The following is a 26,414-nucleotide window of genomic DNA, read 5'->3' as shown; positions in this document are numbered from 1 at the left end:
CAGCATTGCTGAAACCAATAGTCATCCCCAGACAGTCGAGCAGAGCTGCACTCTGGCCACAGTAGTCCACTGACAAACACAAAACTCTACTTAAACTCTGTACTTGCTTTAATCCCGTTTTTTGTGGCCTCTGGGAACAAGTTTGCATTGAATTTGGTTGCTTTGTATGTTTATGCAAACACATTTGAATCTTGCATCAGCAGGTCGGTGCAAGTGTGTAGAAGAAATTGCAAAGTGCTGTTCTCTTGTGTGTTGTTTGCGCTGTGCATTTACCTCTCTTTGTTTTGGCTACAATACATGTAATGAAGGCACTTGAGAGCAACACTGTATTCACCGCAAGTGTTTTTGTGTCGTGGTCTTGTTTACGAGCTGTAAGGGAGAGGAGAGGAAGGAGGGGGCATCACGGAGGGGGATCGCAGTGGTTGCCAGGGGAAGAGGAGGTTGTGTCTAATGAGGTCACACCCTGGCAACCCGCTGACTCCTCCCACCCCGCACCCCCCCTCCATCTTTCCACTTGGCCCCCTCTCTGAGTTTGCCCACCCACTCAACCCCCACCCTCTGACAGAGAACTCTCCGTGGTGCTGAAAGCAGAAAAACACATTTGGGCTCCACTTAGATTCCAGCTGCAAAGGGAAGGCAGATGAGGCACACGCGACAAAAACATAAAAGGATTCACTGCAGAAAGAGACTCGGGTAGGAGTGCTCAGGAGAATGAATTCAAAAGCAAGAGGAAGAGCAGTGCAGGAAAAGAAGAGAGAGGGACTGAGGTTGACGTTTTAGTGGATGGTGGCCACAGTAGGCAGTGGGCGTGTTCTTCTTGTTCTGATCTGTAGTTGGGAAGCCCAGTGTCATCTGCTCAAGCACAGAGCAACTGAGCTGATCTCTTTGGCTGAGCTGGACAGAGGGAACCGGCAGGGAATGCCATACCTGGAAACCCACACCACATTGCTCTGCCTCAACCTTGAAGCCATCGTGGATGAAGACCCTTTTCATCCGTGTGACACTTTGACACATTAAAGCAGAAGAGACATTTTGGGAAAAAGCCTTTGAAACTCTTTGAGTGCCTAGTCTGCAACGGAAAGGCTACTTTTTGGGACAGCATGTGAATGTGAATTTGTGTAATGCATGCAGTTGCGGGTATGGTCTGTTTCTCCATGTACACTGCATCCTGTTTTTGAAAGTAGCATGTGCAGATGTTTGGAGAAGTGTTGCTAACACCGGACCTGGAGATAGGCAAAATCTGGATTGGAGGAGTCCCATCTTCAGCCCAGGGAAGGGAGCTTTGGGCTGGGCACCCAATGGCCCAGCTTCCCTCTAGCACCTGCTTTATTGGGTCACAGGGTCTCCATATAGCAGGCTAATAGATTGGACCATACAATGGATGGAAGTCTTTGTGGATTTAAGTGGAATAGTGCACTGGTGCTCCAGCATAGGTTAGAGCTCATTACTGCACATTGGACTCAGGGGAAGACAGAAGACACATTGGTCCAAAAGCCAACAGGGACACAGTCCTATTGTAAGTATGGATACTGAAGTCCACAAAAATATTTGCCATGTGTAAAGAGCTGCACAGCTTTGCACTTTTGTAAAGTAGAACAAGTAAAGGTTTTCCTTAACCTGAGTTAACTACAATGCACTGATGACTGTCTGTGTACATGCATGAGCATCCATGCATGTGGTCACCAGACTGTTGGCCATGGCGATCTTTTTGACATTGTGTCTTTAGAATATCCATGGTGGCCCTCTCCTGTGACATGGTTGCCTGGATACAGAAATGATGTGCCACCATCATTTACTTTTAAAGCAAAGTGCACTTCGGTTCCAACTGTTGAGCTCATGTCATCTGGAGCAAAACAAAAAAGAGGAGGGGAGAGGGGTTAGATAGAAATAAAGAGAAAATACATCAAGTGAAGAGCAAGAGCAAAAGGGGGAGGGGAAAAGAAGATTTGTTGAAAAGGCTGGTATCTGAAATGACAGGTTTTACAGAGATAAACAAATAATGATAGCATTTTACATCAATGAGTTTCAGGAGGACAATCCAATGTGAAAGGCTAGGTTGGTAAAAACACTGTGATAAACAAGCTGATTCCAGTGCAGAGTGCTGCTCCAGGCTTACAGGGATTAGGCAGGCAGGCTTAATTCAGCTCAAACACCATGTGAACTGTGCTTTCTCATTTCTGGTCATCTTAACTCGTGCACCTCATTTCTTCCCAGAAACGTAGATTTATTTCCTTTTGTATAGCTTCAGATCTTAATGCTGTGCATGTGCATTAGAGATAAGACATGATATTCAAGGGGAAAAAAATCTCTTCACCACTTGACATCAGGTTTCTCTGCCGTAGTTTGAACTCTGCTCTGAGACGGTGATCCTTTCTTTGACTCTTATCGCTCCTCTCCTCTAACCTACAAAAACCTGTGCTAAAAAGTGTTAAGAATGCATCAAGGGGACTTGACCCAGCAGATAAACCCAATGAACCTGCATGCATTCTTGCCTTGCTCATAGACAGACATGAGGTAAAAGGATGCTCAGGATGGCCAGACAATGACTGGCCTCTTGGTTGGCCTTGCAATCTCCATCTGGCTGCCCTCCAAGACCCCCCTTGCTGCCCTTGCCTCCCTACTCACACAAACATACATACAGCTATCACAAGCCCCCTCCCCCTCCCTACGCACACTCACGCTCAGTGCTTCTCTCACACGTAAACAAGCATGAGTCTTAGCCGGATCTGAAAACACTGACCTACATAAAAGCATGCAGTCTTCTTCTCATACACTACAAGCCTCTCTACATTTCCATTCTGTTGTTGCACACTGTGTATGCTATGTTGCATGCAGTTGCAAAGGTTTTTAGGCAAACATATCCTGCTCATGCATGTACAGTGAATCAGATCATCAAATGATCTGTTCTATGCTCAGATCGAAAGCAGATGCAAGCAGTGCTACTATGAACTGTTTGCTATTTTGGAATGGAACACAGAACAATTGCACCATATGAATGTCTCACCTATGATACATTTTTTCACAGCAACATCAGAGCTTTTTCTTTACTAAAATTATGCCACTAGGATTAGTCTTTTTACAGAATCAAAGTGCAGAAGGTAACAATATTTGTGGACCTAAGATAAGACATGTATATGTGCAAACTGTGCATCACAGTCCAGTGCGACTGGTACATTTAATTTGTGTTGATTTAATTTGTCCCCGGACTGCCACATTACCACGTGTGAGCTCAATACACATTACAGCTGCAAAAGATGAAAGCCTCTTTTCATTTTCATTTGCACACTTACTTGGTCGAAGCCAGTAATTTCAGGAAGAAACTGTGCAATCACAACTGAGAAAATGAGCACCCGCTACTGATCCACACACAGACAGGAGGTTCTAAGTAATTGTAGTTAAATAGTGACTCCCTTAGCTGTTTGCTTATGCCCATATCCAAGCGTGCTTTTTGTATACGTGTATCTGTGTGTGTGTATGCACACGGTGAATGATGGAGAAACATGTTGCAACCCTCAAGAGAAAAATCTTACCCTTCCTTAGACTGGCATGATGCAACCAACATGAACCTCCCATAGGCTATGAACTCAACAGCAATAGTCAGAAAAAGGAAAAAACAACTAAGAGTCAAACCAACGTAATGTCTTACATTATTGTCAAGATAATTCAGCCTTTCTCAGCTTGTTTTTCACATCATAAAAACTGACCTTAAAAGTAAAAGCAGGACAACGATTTACTGACACAAGTCAATGATTGTTTTGCATTCAGAAAATACTAATGTACGATATGATCCTTGGGTGCTCTGGAGTCCTAGGAATATTTTGTGTTTCTTATAGGTAATAACTGACTAAAAGTCAAGACTAATGCCTCTTATATTTCCTCATCAGAATGCAGTGGAAAGACTTGAAGAATGATGAGCTCCAAAGAGGAGGAAACTCTCAGTTTTTTCCAATATGTTGAGGAGAATGGGTTGAGAGCCTACAATGGACTGCTAGCTCAGAACTTGGACCACGCCAGGAATGAGAGAAATAAGGCATTCCTGCAGGAAAAAAACGACAAAAAAAGAAAACAGGAGGAAGCCATAAGAAGGTATGGAGAACACAAGCAAAGAGCTCACACAAAGAGAAACTAAATGAAAAAGCACAGATTCTGTTACATTAACCTGTGCTGAAATGCAAAATAGCAATGGGATTCTGCTCGTAACTGCAAGAATGTCAATGGGTTCACTTTAGGTTGTGAGGAATTGGGACAAGTGGCCAGAGGGTCTCTGTGGTAATGCCAGGTTGCTATATTTTTGGGGTTTACAAGTGTGGACTGCTGCACCCCATGATCTACAGAGGATAATTAATTTCTCATTTAGACTTATTTGGGCCTCGTCCTTGTGTGGAGGTCACCACTGCTCCATTTTTCAGATGAAGAGCTTTAAGAATTAAGAGGGAAGGGTGTGAGCTCTGTCAGCGAGTGTTTTAGATTGTCAGGATACAAATTAGTCATGCAGGGGACTTGATATGTTGCAGAAATTTAAGCATATTCCTTTTTTTCCTTTGGAAGAAAAATGCTCAGCTATATAAACATATAAGTTATGTAAGTAGCTTGAACACCCCTGAGAGTTTCAAATGTTTTTTCCAGTTAAGATCATCAGAGACTAGTTAAACTGCATGTGTTGCTTCACTGTTTCATACAGTGGAAAAAAAATAATTTAAGCAGTGCCACTGTGTGCAGCAACAACAAGGTAGCATCCCTTAACTTGACTGAATAAGAGACAAACATTTAGCTTGGACTAACACATGCATGCAGTATACTTGTGTTGTGGGGGAGAAAAATGAGCACTGAGTCACTGGGGATGACAGGAGGACATTGCAGAGGTTTGAACTGTATTGCTTTCTATTTCCCTAAAAGTCAAGTGCAGAATCTATTAGTCCCCAACAAGAAAATGCATAAGTCATTGATATTTTTGGTTGTTGTCAGCGTTGGCGATGGACTAAAACTGAATAAATACCCATTTTCTAAGTCTGAGAGATGATGACTTGTCTTGAAATGTAGAATTGTCAAGAAATATTTAAGACAGGGAATCTTCATTTCATATCTGTCAAATGTCATTTTACCATTTGGTGCTTTATTTTTACCCTCACTGGAAGTAGATCAGTCAAGTGGATGCTTGGAGTATTTTATCCAGCCATAAAGCAGCCGAGAAGTGCTTCCACTTGTTCTCCACAGTTAATCCAATGATGCAGCAGGCTAAACCAGTTTGCAGCAGAGAGATTTCTAGGAAATGCTGCCCAATTTTGCTATGGAATCTAAAATGGCTTATTTTCTGTCAAAACTGTCAGACACAGTTCAAAGTAACTAGGCATCTGATGAAAAGTTTATTATTTTGACACATAATTAGATTGAAGTTGTTTTGGTTGGCTTAGTGTTTTTATGTGACCAGTTGTGGTTCTTCTTAACTGATTTAAAGACTTTTCCTAGGGTTAAGTGTTGCCTTGGAAAGCTGTCTTCAGCTTATCTATGTATTTTGGTATCTATCTCTATCAAATAAAGTCTAAATAAATATATAATTTATTCTTGAACTATTTGAGGCTTGTCCCAATCTGTCATTGGGTCATGCAATATAAAAGAGTCAGTTCTTCTTCTGTAGTATATTTGCCATCCTCTGTGACTGTCTATGGACAGTGTGTTATAAACAGTTCTTTTACAGTTCTTACATGATCAAATATGATTTAACATTCAGATTCAGGCCTCGGGTATTTGAGAGAGAGCTAAACTTCTGAATATCATATAGGAATCTATCCTTGCTTAGATTTTGTTTAGCTACCAGTAAAATCGGTAACCTGTCGGTAGGCCTAATGCAATCCTGTATAGTAATTTGATGAATAAGGCAGAATGATGCATGTTGAAAGTGACATCTGCTGTCTTGCTACCCGTCTTTTCAAAGCTAAAACATTAATACTCTGTCACTTGAGGAAGAGCAAAAAAGTAGCTGGATTTTTTATGATGTCTTTAAGTGGGTCAATCAGATGACCCATTTCTACACTGAACGAGAGTGTGAGAATTTGACTGTGCATGCTTGTCTTCGCATGTGCATAAGTACGTACACAGATGATTGTGTGCATGCATAGGCTTGAACAACAGGAAACAAAGAACATATTAGTTTGTGAGAAACTGTAGGCAAGAGCAAATGGCCCATATGATTGTGTTAGGGAGAGAGATCTTGTTACAGCAAGTGTGTTTAAGAGTGTGGGGGAATGGAAGAAAACCTGTTAGCGGGAGATTAAGTATGAGCTCAGTCACAGGAGAAGTGTTCTGCCTGGTGACAGCTGGAAAAGCCTTAGGCCAATCACATCATTTTGCTGGGTTCGAGTGAGGCTACTACTTTACTCTTGCTTTCTTTTATTGTATTTCATCTGAAGAAAAAAGTTAATCACGGTCACACACAAATGTTCATGCAAACAATTGCATTATACCACCACTCCCTACCTTTACATGCAGCCCCACACACTGTCATTTACCTATATTTACATCTGCATGCAAATTTATAACGACTGCTTTCCTCTCTCTTTAGCTTTTGTGCACATGCTTATGCATTCACAGACAAGCACCTTTGTCCAACTCTCTGAATCACCTTTAGTGTTTTGTTTGTTTCTGGGATGTTGTTTTTTTCCTGTCACATGGTGTCACAGTAAGAGGACCAGAGCTGCCCGACAACAAGTCAACTCCAACCGGTCCAAGTGCACCTGTGGTCTGTCCTCTAGCCAATCACTGGGCAAATATCCTAAAAATAACTCAGTCACCAGTACTCCAGTCACACCCAGCCACCCACACACACGTATACTGGGTGCATGTCACAACAAATGCACACCCAAAACTTATGCGAGGGAGAGATTGTTAATATGTGCTGTTGACACCTGTGGGTACTCCTGGTAGTTGTTAGTGTTCCACTTGTTTATAGATACACTTTAACGCAAATTTAAATCATTATTATTTTGTGCAACATAAAATTTGCATATGGTTTGTTGCTTACTTTTTGAACTCCTGATTTGCTGCCTTTTTACTTTAATTCTGCGGCTCTTCAGGTTGTGTCTGGTTTCTATGGGTACCCTGTTGCTAGGCAAAGTTAAGCCTCTGACCAATGAACCCAACCTACCAAGCACCTTCTGTTCAGCAGCTGGCTGGGAGGGAATCAGAGTCAGCAAAGTCACAGACTGAAGTCAAAAACATGCACAGACACACGTACAGACACACACATTCACATGCACAATGCACAGGCACACGTGGAAATTCATTCTATAACATGCCATGTGTTTGAATATCTAACAGCAAGCTTCATTGTATCAGTCTGATAGAACAAATTAATAAAACAGAGAACACAGCTCAAGCTCCCATATACATTGAAAAAATATCTCTTCTTCTTTATGAACATTTTTTTCCAAAACATTTATATCATGAGTTTATTTACCCTATGACAAACACACACACACACACACACATACACTCACACACAAAAGTCCTTAATCCCATTGTCACACAAAACTCAGACATCATTAATACTTAATTCGGGCCAGTCATCCATTTCTAAAGATTGATTGTTAACAGTCAGGGGGATTTGCATGGTGTGTGATGGGCATTGAATATATCCAGAGTTAAACTCAAATCAATGCATTGCCCTGTTAGGGTCCCTGTTGTTAGTGGCACTAGCATGTCTGTTATTCCAATTTAGTAGTCTTGTTATTTGAGAAACTTGTAATGGATAAAATAAGCTAGCATACACATGCACAGACAGGAACACCTCACAGGAGATGCTGTAGGAACTTGGCTCAAGGCTTTTGTTTATTCTTCTTCCCTTACCCTTACAATGGAACTCTTATCTCAGTATATTTCACATTTTCTCAATCTTTGCACCAGAATTGTTATTTTTTTCCACTTCACATTCACATAGATGTTTATGTTCTTCTTTTCCATACCCCCACTCTATTCTTCTTTTGCGGTTTCAGAGTGGGTGAGGACATAGTAACAGAAGGCAAGCACTTGCGTATGGGCTCAATAACCATGCCGGACCCTCAGGAACGCATGCCCATGCCCCACCTGCATGCCATTGCCTGTGGACAGGGCTTCTCTGTGCGATCCCAGTCCCTTCACTCTGTCGGTGGTGGGAGCAGTGGGGGTGGAGGAGAGGAGGAAGTGGGAAGTCCAACCTCTAGGAAGCAGCCCCCACCTAAGCCCAGGAGGGATCCAGCCACCAAGCTGAGCATGTCATCTGAGGCAGTGGACGGTCCCATGTCCACCTGCCGTGGGGAGAGATGTGACGGTAAGTGGTGGTGGCACTTCACACCCAGCTGCTGCAGCTATATTTAGCTGCTCTCTGCAGTGACCTCCTCAGCATTGTTTTTCCCACAATGACATGACATCCAGTTATCCACAGAATACTTCACACAAACTCCAATTTCTGCAAAATAACAAACATTTTCTGCAACTAGAGTGGCATTAAGCAATGATCGAAACACATTTTAAATACACTAGACAACATAATACACATAAAAAAGTTACCTAAAGTGTCAGAACTTATGCAGAAATATTTATTTCTGTAATTTTTTTTGCCATTTTATGATAGATCATCAAAATCTGACAAGTTAGAATATAAATGTATTTAAATACACTCTGAAGGTGCCGAAGGTAATGGATTCTGTAACAAAAAAGGTTAAAAAGAAAAGAATAAGGATGTATGGATAAGTTGTAACTAGTGGAGTGATGACTGTTGTCTGCTGTTATTGTAAGTAAAAACAATGGATATTTCTCATATTACCCTTAACCCAGGAAAATATCAGATACGTTTTTCCCAACAAACTGACCTAGGAGGACTCCTGCACTGAAACGACTATGTTTCTTGCATGTTCGCTTTTTAACACTCTTGTTCAATAGTTGCCTTTCAACATTATTTCCTACAGTTTTCAGTAGTAGCTGCATTTTATTGTTTCCTGATTAACATATTCAATAGTCACATCTTGAGAATTGAAATAAGAAATCTTGTGGAGGTTAATTTGTCACAACAAGGCCAAATGCTGACAGATGTGATCAAATTAGCTGGCTTTTGCAAATATCAGGGACTGAATACCTTTCCGAGCAAACTGATACAATTGCTCTTGTAACAAATGCACAAGTTTAAAAAAAACAGTATATGTCTTTAAACTGAGTTTTATAGGAGGCAGATTGACTTTGAGGCAGGTAGCTGTGGGAGCAGGAAAAAAAAAAGATTCAATTCAGAGTGTCTGCTTTGTTGCCAACGTAATGTTTAGGGAGTCGCCCAGCCTGGCTCAGATTGGTGGGGATCTCAGTGTGCACACAGATCTTCCTGGGCGCCACGGCAACCATCCCACAGAAACAAGACCCCCTGCAGCCCAACCAATCACAGCATCATTGAGCAGCTCAGGCCAATAAGGCTCCAGAAATGCCAGAGTCTGAGATTTCAGGACCAATCAGAGAGAGAGTGTGGGGGTGTCCCTGGCTGAGGGGAGGGTTGCGTGCTCTGTAGCTGGCGCTTCAGCAGGAATGGGAGGAGCTTGTCAGCGTAGAATTCATTCAGGAGGCGCGATTGACCTAGATTTGTTTTCCCCAGGAGAAGAGGGAGGGGGAGGGTGTTGCGGGTAAACACATCCGGGCGGGAGGGGGAGGGGGAAAGAGGAAGCAATAGAGTGAGGAGAAGAAAAAAAGAGGTACTAAGGGATGTTTGAAGGGTTGGATTCATCATCAGTGGTGATGCAGACCTCAGCTTCCACTAAGAAAACCTTGTGTAGGAATGTATTTTGCATTGGTAAAAAAGAAGTATAAGTATGCCAGTGTGTGCAGATTATTGCATGCACGTGTACACATGCATACACAAAGTTACAAAAAGAAACAGACAGAGATCTTAGGAACTTGAGTATCATACTGGTCAAATTAAACTGTGCAGAACCAAATTTTCCTTGAGCACCTTTTTTTATATTGGTTGGGTGGAAAAGAAAAAAAACATGTTCCTAATTCCAAATTAACGTGATCTACATGAGCTTTGCATGCAACATATCACCATAGATCAAAATAAAATGCTCAGATTTTCAGCTTTGGCCTGTAGCCTTGAATGACTATCAAAAAAAATCTAATTTTCTGGAACACAAAATAAGATTTAAAACCGTAGATGTGACAGAAACAAGGAAGACAAACACCCACACAGTTAGAAAGAATTGCTTCAAAGGTTGTGAGATTATGTTCCATAAAACGTGTACACGTCTGTCCTAATTCCCCTTCATGAATGTGTAGGTATGTGCAGTGTGAGCTTGCGCACTTGCCTGCATGTACTGTAGTGATGGTGGTGAGTCATACAGTTACGGGAAGTGTGCGTGTGTCTGGGCCATCTGGCATCTGAATTATTAAAGGTGTAAAATCTGCAGTTTGGATATTTCAGACATGGTCCAGTTTTTAACTACACTTATCTCTCACTGCCTATCAGAGTGAAGGGCACATCTATAAAAAAACATCTCGGTGTCTGACCTAGAAAATGACTGCAAGCAGGTCACTAGTATATAGGAATGGCTACTATTAGTAAACCAGTATTGGGACTACTCACTGCTGTACAGTACTATCAAAGCAAATGCAAACATTCTACTAAAGCCTCACTGCACCACATCTAAAGAGATTCACACTGCAATGCCACGTCACCACTATCAAAAAGAAGCTCCACAGTGTGTGTGACCCAGATACTTTACTCACATACTATCTCTCTGCATACATGTGACGTAGAAACATGCATATGCCTTATATATTCCTAAATCTCAGAAGCAAAGTATTGCTCTCAGCAACATGTCGACCTATAGCTGACCTAGTGAACTGAAAAAGGCGTTGTGTTAATGCGAATGATTCATTTGATTAAAGACAATTCACAAAAACAGACTTTAATCAAATTGAGGATGTTTCCTTGTATGGAGGGTCAACATTACTTACTTATGTCACACATAGACTGGCGTATCCTTAAACATGCAAATCAACATATGAATAAACTAAAAACTATTACCTAACGCAGGGCAAGTAGTGCCCGTGAATGCATATTTATTAAATCAGTTTGTGTAAAAATTTTCTTTCTTCTTTTCTTTAGCAGCTCAAGGCTGCAGTGAGGACTGCAGAAGGGTACCACCCCCCAAACCCAAGAGGAACCCCAACACACAACTGAGTGTTTCCTTTGATGAATCCTACATTAAGAGCCACGGAGGCAGCGGGATCTGCCTGTCCAAACCACTCCACCACACTACATCCCCTTGCGAACGCAACCCATCGCCGCCACAGAGTGATGAAAGCCCTACAGACGACTGTGAAGACGAACCTGTCTACATTGAAATGGGCGGGATTGACATTGGAATGCGAGAACCCTTGAAGAGTGAGGACGAGGAGCCAGGAGAGTCTGTGTACGAGGAGATGAAGTATCCTGCTTTGGATGATATGGAGTACCGTACCGATCCTGTGGGATGTCGTTCGGCATGCCCAACTCCAGCACCATATGACCCTGAGCCTCTCAGTCGCTGCTCCACACCTCGAAACATTCCCCTCTGTGACATTCCAGCACCTTTTCCCAATTTACTCACCCACCGGCCTCCACTGTTGGTGTTCCCACCAGCACCCGCCCAGTGTTCGCCCAACTCTGATGAGTCCCCCCTCACACCTTTAGATGTAACCAAACTGCCCATGCTAGAGAACCAATCTTACAGCAAATCCCCCACCTCCTCCACCGAGCCGCTCTCCTCTGCTCACATCCGTAGAGAGCTCACAGCCACCCCTACACTTACAGTCTCTGGTCGCTCCTCTGCGCCTCCACTACCTTGTACTCTCTACAAATCCTCCTCATCATCCTCCTATCAGCGTAGTCATTCTGCTTGCCCATCGCCCGTCAGTATGGGCCGCTGTCTCACCCCTCTTAGCCTCATGCGTACTCCTCCGTTTGATGCTCCAATGCCATTTCCTGGGGGGCTCCCACGTAGCGCCTCTGCCACCCCTCATGGCAAAGGCTCACCACCACAGGACGGCGCAGGACGACTTCATGGGTCTATGCAGAATGTGTCAACAGGACGTTCACGGACACCCACAAGCCCACTGGATGAGCTAACAAACTTGTTCACCACAGGCAGAAACATGCTGAAGAAAAATGCCAGCGGAAGAAAGTCTAAAGAACCTGGGGAGTGTAAGTGACTTCATTTCCACAAACACTCCTACCATCCATACCTTCTCCATTTCATAAGATAAGCATATTTATATAGGAGAGTTAGTCAGACTGTAATTTTGCAAAGTCTGAAAAAAGCAATGTAAAATCCAGAGTAATCTATGAACCAGGGTTAGTGTCAGTGACCAAATGCTTTGACTGCTGGACCAAACCCAAGTAAACAATCGTGAGTTTCTTCATCGGTTATAACATAATTTATTACTACTTTAGATTAAATAGCTCAACCATGCCATATTACGAGGCTGTACATAGAATGCATCGTTTTTACAGTACCATGTTTGGCTACATTTGCTGCAAAATTCTATTCATTTAATCTGGGCCCACCTAGCCAAGGCTGATACAGATCGTATGATTTAATCTGAGGAGATTAAAGACTAAAGCGGACAGCGGGTCTCTCAAACTACCCAGGGCATTAAGCCATCAGGCGGGATTACTTTTGAATATGTAAACATCACATTTAAATACAGATATTCATGCCACACTCAAGATGCTGCCAAATATGAGTTCAGCAGTGGAGGGAAAAAAACTCTTCACAGGTGCACAAATTGCAGATATTTTATTAAAAAAAATTTTTTGAGATTATATAAAACCAGTAAATCGCTTTTGCTCATATTTTCTTTCATAAATGTGGTGCCAGTAGAATAATCTCTCTGTTACAATGCAACTTTCTCGTTCATTTTGTGTTAAATACTCCCACAAGGCTTAAATGTTTTTTTTAAAATCTACCTACTTCACTTATATTAATGAAAATCACAACTGTTGATAACCAAAAAAATAAGGAACAGATGTTTCATAAATGCAGAAACAACAGCAAAGTTTATATTGAGGCATGTCATATATTACTGTATTTCAAATGGGTCACGATAAAGTATCTAAATCTTTGTTGTGAGGACTGACCTGCAGTGTTACATCCCTCTTCAGACCTGTGTTTTACAGTCTGAGAACTTTGACAATCAAACTAAAATCTTCAATTAAGTGTTCGACAATTCAGTGATTTATTGATGAAAATTTTCTTTCTTTAACATAAACTATAGATCAGGATGGAAGTACACAGAATCCACAATCCATCCTCACCCAGTGCTCTTAGCAACTACAACATAGCAACAGTGGAAGGAGTAGAAATCCCTGTTTCTTATTTGCAGATTTTTTCCCTGTGGGTAATGCAGCCAATCACAGCTCAGAGTACGCCAGTCTACGATGAAGCAATGAGCACATGACAGGGATTGCAATGCGTCTGAACTCAAATATCTCCGTTTGACCAATCAGCACATACTTTTCACATGGTAAAGCCAATCAGGCAGCTAGGGAAAGTAGAAGCTGGGAATCTTAGATTTCTTTACATTTTTAATGTAAGGAGATTTGCATTTGTCAATTGATGTATATGTGTGCAAATGAACGAAGACAGTTTTATTTGTTGTTTTCATTTTAGAGGTCAAATTATTGGCTTTTAAGAGGAGATTGTTGTATAGTTGAGTGTTGAATTCAGGTGCCAGGATTTCTTGTAATGTCTCACCAATGAGCCTTTCAACAATACTTTGTTATCCAGACACACCTGCTTTGTAATAATTTGCATATGTTGTCTGTGCATGAGGAGAGGGCTGTGGCGATAGGTCTTTTTCAGTGATTTGACTACCATAACACCTGTGTGCACCAGATGGCAAGCAAAGACTAATAGGTTGTGTGTGTGCTTTGCTTCATGACTGTGACTACATGGTGTTATGACCACGGAGGTTATGGAAGAGCTCTGTTTTGTCTTTCTTCCATTTTGAGGCAATAGAGGCAGCAAAGGCTAGCCTGACCCACTTATAAATTGGTTAATCAGCACACTTATTGTCATTCTCACTCGCACATGCATCCGCATGCATCCCACTTAACAATGACTTGTATGAGGCATGAAGGCATTCCAGAGGATGCTTGTGGATGTTACTTTAGCTTACGACTCAGAGAAAAACCATGTAGCTTTATGGAAATCAATCATCCACATGTTTCATTTAGGCAGTTATGATCTTGAATTAGAGACATACATTAGGTCCACTGTTATCATTTCCAATGAGTAAGGTTTGGAATATTTTGTGTAAAGGAGATTTAAAATAGGCAACGTCCATGAATTCATTAAAAAGACTAAAATCAGACAATATTTACTGTTTAATGTATATCAAAATAATGTTGTATTAGTGACCATGTTTTCTCTATATTGCTGTCATTAGTCATAGTGTAGATTTAATGGTAAACAAACATTGAGCAATATAATAAAATGCATCATAAATACAGTTTTATATATGATATAAAACAAATAATGACAATGTGTATTGTCATTCACCACAATAAACAGAATTCTAATGTCTCTTGACCAATAGTATGATTCAGCTCCCTCCACTGGTTTAACCACTGCTACTTCAACAATTGTTGAGTGACACCTAGAGGATATTAGATGGCATGGCGCCTCAAGCAAAAATGTACATTAAATTTAAAAAATGATGATAATTTCCTCTTCAAATTTTTAACTGATCATATATATATATAAGTAATAATATATAAGTAATAATAATGCAGTTGGTTTTGATCATTGAAAAAAAAAATATTCTAATGTTGGAATATTGATTCTACTTATTTATTTTTTCCTTTTGCAGCCGAGTCCAAAGGCAAGTCTCACAGTGAGTCCAAGCGAGAAGGTAAAGAACGCCACAGTCATAGCAAGGAGTCCAAGCGAGAGTCCAAGCGAGAGTCCAAGGAGCGACACAATAAGGAGTCCTCTCATCGAAGAGACAAAGACAAAGACAGGGGCAGCAGCAATGCTGAACCTCTGCCCAACAGGCGCAACAGTAAAGACCGCACTTGTAGCAGTGTAGATACACCACCTGTTCACAGGGACAGCAAGGACCAGGCCTGTGTAGAGCCCATCCTTGTGAGACGAGACTCCAAAGACAGGGGCTTCAGCTCTGTAGAATCCATACCTTTGATAAGAAGAGACTCTAAGGACAGAGGGATTAGCAATGGAGACCTACTGCCAAGGAGAGACAGCAAAGATCGAAGTGGAGGACCTGGCATAGAGACTTCACTGAGACAGGACAGCAAAGACAGAGACAGATTTCTAGATCAACCACCTGAGCTGTTACCAAGACAAGACAGTAAAGAAAGGACCAGAAACAGTTTAGACTATAGACATGAAAGCAGAGAGAGACTTCTGGATCAGCCACCTGAGCTCTTACCCCGACAAGATAGCAAGGAGCGAGCCAAGAATAGTGTGGACTCAAAGCTCGAAAGCAGAGACAGGCCACCTGAGCTCCTGCCCCGACAGGAGAACAAAGACAAAGCTAGAAATGGACTAGAATTTAGGCATGACAGCAAAGACCATCATCCTGATTTGTCACCCCATCAGAATAGCAAAGAGAGAGAAAGGAATGACACTGAACATAGACACGAAGGGAGGATAGACCAGCCACCTGAGATATTGCCACGACAAGAAACATCCAGAAACAACAAGGAAAGGATTGAATTTAAGTATGAGGGGAGAGATCGGAGCTGCCATAATGGAGGAGATCTTCCTCCTCCTCTTTTACCCAGGCAGGACAGTAAAGATTTGAGTAGAACAGGCCTTGAGGTGAGACGAGACAGCAAAGACAGAAGTCTTAATGGCTCAGAGCACCATCATTATGATGTCAAGTGCACAAAGAGTCCTTCGGCAATGGAGTACAGGTGTGATAATAAAGAACGGGGATTCAGGTCAGATGGCACACCGCGGCGAGATCACAGAGGAAATCACAAGTTGGACCAATCAAAAGCACATGAGAGGAATGGTAGCACAAAGTCAGGGCAGCATTCATCAACAGCCACACCTACTCACCACGGGAGATCATCGGGTAGCCCACCGATGACCACGGGAACAGGAAATGGTGAGGGTTTCAATCTCAGTTTCAAGAGAGAATTAGATGTTACAATACAGGCACAGTAGTTTCTTCCAACTGGAAAAAACGGCTGTAACTATTCTCAAGACATACAACCAAACATGAATTATCCTTCCTTTGCAGATTTTAAAACATCATCTAAGTATAACCGCTCACCTTCTATGCCTGCTAACCCTTCTCCAATGGGAACACCACAAAGGAGAGCTGCAGCGACACATCAAAGTCAGGTAAGCTGATCTGGTTGTTTCTTTAATTCTTTTTCCTTTACCAGTGATTTTCAGTTCTGACGGGTCCCCCGAAATCTAAGTTCTTCACTGTCTAACTTTCAGTTATTGACTCCTGCTTTATAAGTTTGGGGAAATCCTTGTGACAACAGTTTTGGCTCATTTATTTTACATGGATTGCTCTCAGCTTCAGTCATAGCAGTTGCTTGTCTTGCTGGCTTCCACGGTATCAAAATGACAAAAAAAAAAGGTCATTGTTATTGAATAATAATGCTAATGTTGAGATAAACATTGCCATTCTATAAAAAACCACCAAAGATCAAACTTTAATAATCCAAGTTGCTTTAAGTACTTGTTAAACTCTTTTAAGGTGTTACCTATTAGCAGCAAATTACATTTTTCATTAATATTGAAGTGACCAAAGAAAAAGAAAATCTGGAGACAGATACCTTTTCCAATTATAATATGATAATGTCAATATGCTGAAATTAAGAGGGATATCAGTTAGTACACTCTCCATTGCTTATCATCACATCATCATAATTGCAACCCTATGAAGAACAACGTCGGCATGCATCAGTTAATATGCCCTAAATCAATTCTGTACATCTAACAGTAGAAACGCCACAGAATCCATCAGCATGCGTAAGTGTTTTACACATAAAGTAAATCATTGGTGACAACAGAGAAAAGAAGTGGACGAAGTCAGCTGCAGACCACAGCAGGATCCTGTCAGAGATCATTGTTGTTGTCTGTTTTTTTACTTCTACCACACAATCCTCTTTCCTTACAAAGTTAGTAAGAGTACATAATATTTAAGTTTAACATTTTTGATTTGTGAACTGAATGCTGTTCTGACGGCCAAGAATATGACCCCTGCCAATCTGTTATTATGTTTTTTTCTTTAATAAAAAACAGATTTGAATACGTTTTTGCTTAAAGCTGTCAATACAGTAATGGTTTTGTTATTTTCGGCTTGACGAGTTGTTTATTTACAGTCAATCAGTAAATAATGATTATAGCTTAAGTAGAATCAATAAGCTACACGGTCACAACAGGCTAACAAATAATTCTGAGTTCAATCTGATTGTATTCAATTTCATACTTTGAATTTGTCTCAGATGCCCCAGATGCCATGGATATGTGGAGACACCACAATGCTAGAGCAAATAGAGAGAAAACGCACCCTGTGCATGGAGATCCGCTCCAGGCAACATCCACACCTTCAGAAATCTCAAGAGAGGCCTCCACCTCCAGACAGGAATGAGGACAGACACCAGGAGCGAAGTCAGTGCAAGCAGGAAAGTGCATCTGTCCTCCCAGGCTGGGGAAAGAGCAGTGGGACCAAGAAGATCCGTCCTCCACCTTACCCCACACAGACCACTGTATTCTGGGACACAGCCATCTGACATTAGAATAACTTACACCTCCATACCACACAACCCCCAATTACCCAATTCCTCTCCCTGACAGGTTGCACTGATTCTCCCCTGCTCCATCAGGGACTTCAGAGCAACCACAAAGAGGACCAGAGGGATGATACTGCTGATGTCAAAGGACCATGGTGGTTACCACAGCAATATTTCTGCTCGTTCAGGTTGTCATGTTTTCTTATCATCATCGATATTTGATATTTTTCTATTTCCTGTGACTGGAATCTTGTATTATAATTAGAGTAGATATTTGATGATGAATAGATATTTTCTAAATGAAATGGTGGGGATCAAAAAGCATCTTAAATTATGTATAGTAGATGTAGATGCAATCTAATCTTTGTTTTTGTTTTTTTTTTTGGGGGGGGGGGTTGTTGGTTATTTTTGTTTAGGTTGTTTTACATTTGAAAGCATAATCTATTGATACTTGTACTGTAGTAGCATCATTTTCTTATGCCCAACACTTTTTTTGTGTGCTCAAAGCACTACAACGAATGGACTGCTCAATTCTATCTATATATACTTTGCATTTTTACTGTTGTATTGTAAGTCGAGGAGTGAGCGTCAACATGCTTTAGATTCCAGGGCTTTCCACGCCTGGTCCAGTGTGTTCTAGAATGTACAACAGTTGGTCCTAGAACAGAAACAGGAAACTTTGTGTGCATCAGTTTGTATGTTACGGTAAGAAACTGTGTTGTCACTATGTCGAAGCCTTTTGAAGCGGTTGAATTGTTTTATAGGAAAACATGTTGGCTGGCATTTTGTGGAGGACAGAGGAGGTGTGAAATGTTTCTGCTGTATTCTAAGATACACTATGAGGGCGAGTTGGAGAGGTAGTAAATTAGAACACACATTAATGAACAGTTTAATTTTGAAGACCAACCAAAGCGTGTAAAACATGAGTGCGGTTGCACTTTGGATGGTTGGTCATTTAAAATGGGGTTAGTGGCAATGGCTGGTAAGTACCAGCACCCTTACATTGCCGTGCACACTGCGAGCACCACGACAGTGTAAATACTTGATGCCAACAACCAGCCTGTACAATCAACACCTGAGCTTTTAGAGGATTTCTTCATTTTACTGCAGATTATAATAATAGCCATATGCACTTGCTTAAGAAATAACTTTCAAGATTATGCTTATATATATTTTTTTGAAAATTTTAGGAGTAATGAGTTGTGCCATGTATGTTTCAATTTATTGGTTGAAAGGAAAAGTCTCAGGAGACTGGTTATGTGTAACATGCAGTCATCTATATTTGGTTGTCTCTGATGATGTTCCCTATTAATTGGCTGGCAACCATTTTAGAAATAAAATTGTTGAAGGACCTATCACATGGCAACAGCTCTACCAAGGGGTTGCACAGGGGCCTACAAATCTTCTTTTTTTTTTGTTTTGTTAACTGCACTAACCTCATCTTCCATCACACTGAATCAGGCTGCTCATATACATGCCCTTCTCCTCCTGTTCTCTCCCTCTACCTCAAGCCCCTCCTTTTTTTATGTCAATTGGTTTTCTTTTGCACATAAAATGCATGGTCAACATTGCCAAAACTGTATGAATTTTGGAGCCCTGAGCTAGCCCCGAGAGAGCAAGTGCAGTATCCCTCGTTTGGTGAGGATCAGTGATACAGAGGGCCCCCTTTGTTGTAACTGTATGTTTGTGAGGGAGAGAGCTGTGTGTGTTTCCGAGTGTGTGCCAAGCTACACTGTATGCAAGTCGCAAGTTAAAAATGATTGTTTTAAGACATTCACTTTGCCCTGTCATGACATTGGTGGGTGGAGTTTGGAAATGTAATAATGATGATGTACAATCTCTTTGTGTGTATAAACGTGCACTGTGAAAAGGTAGAGAGAGCACCGCACTGTCAGTCCTCTGTCTTATTGCACTGAGTGTTCTCTTGTTTTGCATTATTAAAAAAAAAAGGAAAAAAAAACATGTTTCAGAGAAAAAAAAGTACTGTATTCTGATTGTCACTTGGGTTCTGTTGAGAGGAATAAATAAATATGAACTTGAAACTCTCCTGTTGAAATGATCCATTTCCACCTGTCTTGGGATTTTTTTGGCACGTGGGTTTTGTTTACAAGTGTCCTTGCAACTGAACTCGGTATGACTCGTACTTTTTTTTAAATATTTTAATTCAGGAGAAGCACAACTTAGAAGAAAAGAGAGGGTTCTCTGAACATTTCCTCAAAAAGTTTTCTAAATGAAAAAAAAGGAATCAAGTTCAAATAAAGTCAAAAGAAAAAAAAGAAAAAAATTCTATCATTAAAGAAAGCAAATCTTTCATTGATTAAAAAAAGAGAAGTTGTTCATATATTAAGTGTATACTTCAATTTTTTTGTCTTCTTTACCTATAACCCTCTTAGTAAGATTTCAAAAATGGACTATCTTAAAAGATGCTGACATTAGTTGAGACACATTATTGTTCTTGCAGGCAGACATTACACTGGCTGATCTTATGTCGTTGCTTTTCAGTTGTTTTGATGGTGCAAGGCTTTGAAGTGATAAACTGCTCTGTCTGACTCACGGTTGTCAACCAAAAACCAGCGAGGTTGGCGAAGTAGCGACAGGAGCCCCGTGCACCTTGGCATTCAATGAAGGGGTGAGTTTGGAAATCCTTCAGACAGCTACCTGAAGAAGTCAGAGACTGTCCACCACCCTCATCACCTGCCCCTGTGTGCTGAAGACAGAAAAGAAGGAGGTGCTCTGTAAAGGGAGTAGACTATAAACTTCCCATAAACCCAATCAAGCTTTTACTCAAACTCACCATAAGAAAAGAGTACCCTGTCCACAAACTCCTCCAGCTGGGTGGGCATGGAGGGATCCTGTGATCCTGACTGTGAAAAGCCACAGCAGGTGAAACCGTCTCACATACCACACAGCGGCTTATGTGGTTGCGAATTTCTGAACCAAAGAGCGGCATCATGGATATGGGAGCAGTGGTGGAGAGCCAATAGGATTTGTCATTATGACTAGAGTAGTGACAGGCACCTTTGTTGCAGTAAGAGAAAGGCATGGTGGAAAAAACAGGGAGGCAAGAGCCAGGCTGGCCTACAGGCAGAGGTGGGAAACAAAGATAGAAGTGGTAAAATAGACACACAAAAGTGAGGGCTTTTTTAAACCTAAAAAGATGAAAACTCATTTCAAGTGGTGAGCAAAATATATTCTAATATACAGACACTTACCTAGGTCTTGACTACAAGCCTTCTCTTGTCCCTCAAAGTATATGAGACTGTATCCCACCCAAAGCTGACTGCTGCCTGCTGGGCATTGTGGCACCTCAACTGACTGGTTGTGGATAACTAAAAGGAAGCCAGGCCTCAGCAGCTCTCCACATCCTGGTGAACCTGGATCACCAGCAGGACCTGGAGCACCTGGCAGAGGGAGTGATTGAACAAATAGCAAAAGGATAACATGGAGAGAAGATGAGAGGGAGGTTAGATAAAGAGATATGAAATGTCTAATTTTAATTGAAAAGCCATAAATGTTATTCACTTCAACATAAACTCAGAGTTTTATTGAAAGACGCTGTGCAAGTTATCAGTCATGTGGAGCTGATTTTGGTTTTTGCGTCAGCACAAAGGGTGGGATGATTAAATTATTGTATCTGATTGTTCACCTTGAGGCCCAATAAATCCTGGCACACCAACATCTCCTGGGTCTCCAGCTGGACCATTAAGACCAGGCAGACCTCTTCTGCCAGGGCAGCCCATGGACCCTTTAGCACCCTTCTCTCCTGAATCATACAGAAGAAAGAACAAGCACATGTGTACATTTGCAAACTGGCAGAGGCTATTGAATAGCATTTAGCACAGATTTTCACTGACACGGACCAAAATCATGCCAATAAAACGTTCTTACCTTTTTGTCCTGGAGGCCCAGGTGGCCCCACAATTCCCACAGGACCTGGGGGGCCCTGTGGTCCAGATAGTCCAGGAGAATCAAAGCCTGAACATTCAGTGATTAAGTCACCGGGTGCACCTTTTTCACCTGGAAAAATCACAACAAATGGATCTGACTGCAATAAAATACCTATTGATAACAGTCAAGTACATGTAAGTCATTTAAGTTCTCTGCTACAGTGCCACCCACCTACATCTCCAGCTGGGCCAGTTTCTCCTTTGCAGCCTTGAGGCCCAGGGACCCCTGTTTGACCACTGGGTCCCAGAGGACCCCTTGAACCAACAGGACCTCTCTCACCTGTCAAAGTTTGGCAATATTTGGAATATTTTCAAGGGAAATGTAACACTTTAAAGCACTTTTGCATCAGTCTTGCACTTTATATACCCTTTGGTCCTGTAGGACTGTAACAGTCCTGAGGCCCAGGGTATCCTGGAAGGCCCTTATTTCCTTTACGGCCTGGTAACCCAAGAAGGCCAGTTGGTCCTGGCTCTCCTTTGGAGGAAATGGTGGTACCCGGTTCCCCAGGTAATCCAGGAGGACCTAAAAAACAAATTCCAAATTGCTAGAAAATATACAGAATGGCACACACACACCCACGGCACACGTATACAGAAATCCTCACAGTGTTTATCTCAAAGTATGGCAACATAAAGATAGAGGTCAACAATGACACAAAAATAAATCAACATAAGAAGACACGTAAAAACCTGAGGGTCCCATAGGCCCTTCATATCCTCGATCTCCATGGGGTCCTTGTAAAGGTGTTTGGCAATCCTTACCAGGGTGACCAGGTTCACCTGGTCTGCCTGGAGGACCTGCTGAGAGAAATACAAAATCAAAACGAGGAGAGACCATTACATAAAGAACTGAAAATGAGTGCAAAAGCATGTTGGATAAGAAATAACTGTATCAATAATTAAAACGGATGAAGGAACTTAAACTGTTAATATTCTAAGGACAAGATAACTCAGCTAGACTGAAAGTTTCAATTGTACTGTAAAGTAGTTTTATGCTACTTTTAAAAGTACATTAGTATATGTTCGCCGATGCCGACTAAAAATCAAACTCACATATGATATATGCAATACCTGCGCTGCCAGATGGTCCCCTTGAGCCTTTAGGGCCAGGAAAAGTAGGTCCTGGATTTCCTGGGCAGCCCCTGACACCTTTGACTCCAGGAAAACCACGTTGTCCGGGTGAGCCAGTAGTATTTATGCCTAGAAGATGAGTGAATAAAGTATTACATCTTATAATGTGCTCATATTTATGAATGTATTGAGCAACCATAAGGAAAACTTGAACCCGTTACACTTTTGAGAGCAAGTTAGTGTAACAGTTCTCTTCAGCGATCCTGTTGAAATAAATCCTTCTAGAGATCTGAACAGGCATATTTACATTATCTTGTCATAGCAAAGAGGTGCAAGACTACAAAGTTTAATCCTCTTACCACGTGCTCCTTTTATGCCTTTTGGACCTCTTAGTCCATCCAGACCATCTAGACCTGGTGGCCCCAGGGGGCCTAACATAAAATCACAATAAAAAATAAATCAATGAATAAAAATAATATAATAATTTTCTATTATATTTTCAGTTAATTTCTGAGAGGATTTAACATGTATGCTTCCACAGATTTAACTGAAAAATAAACTTTCATCACAAACTCATTGCCCACATCTAAACAGCTGAATTTTTTTATTTACTTGGCATATTCAAGGATAGGAAAGTTTACACAGTTTACAATATGTTAGTACCTCGAGGTCCACATGGGCCGGGAAGGCCTAGTTGTCCCAAACCCCCGTGGTCACCTGGAGGACCTGGAAGACCTGGACAACCTGATGGACCATAAGGCCCAGGAAAGCCTGGGGACACATATGTTTAAAAATGCTGGAATCAACAAAAACTCAAATTTGAAGTAAAAGTGATTCAGTGAGAAATAATACAAATCCATCTTCTAAACTTGAAGAGTGTGAAAAAAATTTACAATTATTGACATTTAATAACACTCTTTGCACTTTTATGTACTGTATAAGCATATATGAACTTTACTGTATTTTCTATGTTGCAGGTCAGTTTATTGGACTGACCACTTAATTTCCTTTTAATGAATGATATGTGACATCTCAGAGCAGGGTGCTATAATGCTCCTGAAATTTTACCTTAAGTCAGCCCTCCCAGCATATTGAGTAGCCTCTTTCAGCAACATTTGGGAAGGTGAAGTTTGAAAATCTAACTCTGCCCACAGTTGTTTGTTATTTTACTTTAGGTTGCATTCCCAATAACCCCTAAACCTAATCCCTACCAGGAAAACTGGTAATGGGCGGAGTCAGATGGATAGCGGGTCACAGGCAGACGTGCTTGAGTGAATCAGCAGCATCCATCCACTGTACATATATCCATAAGCTATACCCAATTTCTACCTGTAGGGTATTGGGGCTGTCAAAAAAACAATTCATACACAAAGAGAACAGAACAGGACGGTCTTGATCCTAGAGTTTTTTTCTCACTGTAAATCATGGAAAGTCTATTGATTCTCAAATCCAAATGTTGACTAAAGATAACCTGGTCCGCCTTGTTTTCCGGATTCCCCAGGAGTGCCCGGTTGTCCAGAATATCCAGGCCTTCCCCTGGGTCCTGGGTCGCCTGGATCTCCTGGCCACCCTCTACATGCTAAAGACAGAGACTAGTTATAACTGTATTTCCAGTCATTTGTGTACTTACTGTATGAAGTCTAGGAAACCTACAGATCTCTTGTAAGACAGGTTTAAGCAAGATAGTCTACATAATATAAAATAAATTCTGCCCACTTTGACATGTTTCTAACTTACTGCTGTGCCCATCCTCCCCTGGTAATCCTTTGGGTCCTGGTGAACCAGGTTCCCCATGAGACTGTCCTTTAGCACCTGGAACAGGTTTGGATTTACAGCAGTCATTACAACAGAATAAGACGTATGCAATTCGAAGGGAAAGGGCTTTCACTTACAATTTTATTTGCATTTATCATAACCATATATCTTGGTGTTTTTGATACTTACTAACTTAATTTTGATCCAGGCTGCTGTTGATTTGTATCATCTCCACTAAAATAAATCAACCATATACAAAACTACCCATCCCAATCTCATGACTCACCCTTAGCACCGGGAAATCCCGGAATCCCAGGGATACCTGTAAGTCCTATGGGCCCTGGATCTCCCTGTATGACACAAGAACACAAGTTATACATAAGTGCCGGGAAATAATGTAAACTATCCAGAAATATACTCCATAGTGGAGTACCCATGAAAAGGAGCAAACATGGCACTTATCTGCTATTTGTTGCAGATTGAATGTGCAATTTTATGACAGTACGTTGACAAGATTTGTTGATTTATTGAACTTGACTTAAGTGGCAGCTGGTTATACGTTGGACAGATAGTAAACTATGCACAAACACCTCTCACTGAAATATGAAGAAAGAAAATAGTTGCTGTGTACCGGATCTCCTACATGCCCTTGAAATCCCCTTGGACCAGGAAAGCCTTTTGATCCAGGATTCCCAGGGGGTCCTGGTATTCCTGCCCTGCCCGGAGCACCAACAAAACCCTTCAATCCTGGTGGACCGGGCGATCCATCAGGCCCAAAATCACCTGGGATGCCCCTTGTGCCTTTTAGGCCTGTAAGTGACGCAACAAATATAAGCTGAAGCAGTTCTATGCTGTTTATAACAAAACATGATGTATCTTTCTTGTAAAGAAAAAAATGTACAGACATATGTAAGACAAATTAAAAATACATTGCCTGCAAGTCCTTGCTGGCCTGGTGGCCCTCTCTCTCCTGAAGGTCCTGGCTGGCCTTTTGTCCAGTTGACAATTCCTGCTATTCCAGGAGATCCACGTAAACCTGAATAGATTACACAGTTAAAATAAAATGCCTTTCATTCAGATTTATTAAGAAAACAGACAATGCACCACAATAACCAAAATAAAAGCTCAAAGCCCAACTTCCTTGGTCATCTGACTAACTGATTAGCTACTACTGTGGTCTTTATGCTGGCTGGCTGTTTTAGAGGCACTCTCTACAACCTTTGTAAGTTTATATCCCCTCGCCAGTGGAAGGATAATTTCAATAACATTTATATGTTTGTTTGTTCATCTGTTTGACAGGAATGACAGGAACAAATGTTTAAAAATCCAAATTTACATGATGGAGATGGAACACAGATGAATGAAGAACTTATTAGATTTTGGTATAGATCCAGATTACATTCTTAAAATTTGCTTGGAATGGTACAGGCCTTTGCCACTGACATAATCCTCTAGTGCGCTTTTTGTTTATGCTATAAATCTTGCATGATCTGACTTTGAATTTGAAGCACTAACATTTAATATAATAAAGAGTTTCATCCCAAATTTGTTGAAAAATAATGTTTAATGGTCACGCAGAATGTGTTGTATATATTTTGGTGTCCTAACTTCACATTTTGCCTTGAAACTGAATGCCGAATACATGCACAGTGCTCCAGACATTTATGTGATTTACTGTTTCATGAGCCATGAGTATAGTCATCAGAGATATACCTTTATACACACTCTTACCTTTATTACCAGGCAGTCCTGGGTCTCCTGCATCACCTGGGTGACCGTTTAAACCTCTCTCTCCCTGTTTGCCTCTCGGTCCTGGAGGTCCAGGAGGTCCTGGAACACAGCCAATCCCAGCCTTGCCGGAGTACCCTCTT

General features: G+C 41.3%; 2 protein-coding genes across 2 annotated transcripts; one reads left to right on the top strand and one right to left on the bottom strand.

The window, feature by feature from the left end:
- Positions 1-617: 617 nt before the first annotated feature.
- Positions 618-19,829, top strand: nyap2b (neuronal tyrosine-phosphorylated phosphoinositide-3-kinase adaptor 2b). The gene is made up of 7 exons (XM_072364335.1): positions 618-1,516; positions 3,885-4,086; positions 7,989-8,302; positions 11,117-12,193; positions 14,863-16,125; positions 16,261-16,364; positions 17,483-19,829. The coding sequence occupies exons 2-7, from the start codon at positions 3,908-3,910 to the stop codon at positions 17,768-17,770; spliced, it is 3,225 nt and encodes a 1,074-aa protein (XP_072220436.1). The 5' UTR covers positions 618-1,516; positions 3,885-3,907; the 3' UTR covers positions 17,771-19,829.
- Positions 19,830-20,135: 306 nt separating this feature from the next.
- LOC140269479 (collagen alpha-2(IV) chain-like) lies at positions 20,136-21,730 on the bottom strand. Its single transcript, XM_072364597.1, has 5 exons — positions 21,659-21,730; positions 21,417-21,533; positions 20,983-21,171; positions 20,565-20,848; positions 20,136-20,477 (listed from the first exon to the last, which is right to left on the bottom strand). The coding sequence occupies exons 2-5, from the start codon at positions 21,508-21,510 to the stop codon at positions 20,217-20,219; spliced, it is 828 nt and encodes a 275-aa protein (XP_072220698.1). The 5' UTR covers positions 21,511-21,533; positions 21,659-21,730; the 3' UTR covers positions 20,136-20,216.
- Positions 21,731-26,414: the final 4,684 nt, after the last annotated feature.

The sequence above is a fragment of the Leuresthes tenuis genome, unplaced genomic scaffold, assembly GCF_036924035.1.
Source record: "Leuresthes tenuis unplaced genomic scaffold, fLeuTen1.0.hap1 SCAF_14, whole genome shotgun sequence".
NCBI lineage: Eukaryota > Metazoa > Chordata > Actinopteri > Atheriniformes > Atherinopsidae > Leuresthes > Leuresthes tenuis.
Note: the sequence above shows the minus strand (reverse complement) of the source record. Positions and strands in the feature narration are given on the sequence as shown.

Bases quoted from the DNA above. Each gene is read 5' to 3' on its own strand.
- LOC140269479 (XM_072364597.1), bottom strand. From the start codon at position 21,510: ATGGGCTGCCCTGGCAGAAGAGGTCTGCCTGGTCTTAATGGTCCAGCT. The intron at 20,849-20,982 runs GTAAGTGTCTGT...CTCTGCCTGTAG, and splicing joins GGCTTGTAGTCAAGACCTAG to GCCAGCCTGGCTCTTGCCTC. The intron at 20,478-20,564 runs GTGAGTTTGAGT...TTCTGTCTTCAG, and splicing joins CAGGGTACTCTTTTCTTATG to CACACAGGGGCAGGTGATGA.
- nyap2b (XM_072364335.1), top strand. From the start codon at position 3,908: ATGATGAGCTCCAAAGAGGAGGAAACTCTCAGTTTTTTCCAATATGTT. The intron at 8,303-11,116 runs GTAAGTGGTGGT...TCTTTTCTTTAG, and splicing joins CCGTGGGGAGAGATGTGACG to CAGCTCAAGGCTGCAGTGAG. The intron at 12,194-14,862 runs GTAAGTGACTTC...TTCCTTTTGCAG, and splicing joins GTCTAAAGAACCTGGGGAGT to CCGAGTCCAAAGGCAAGTCT.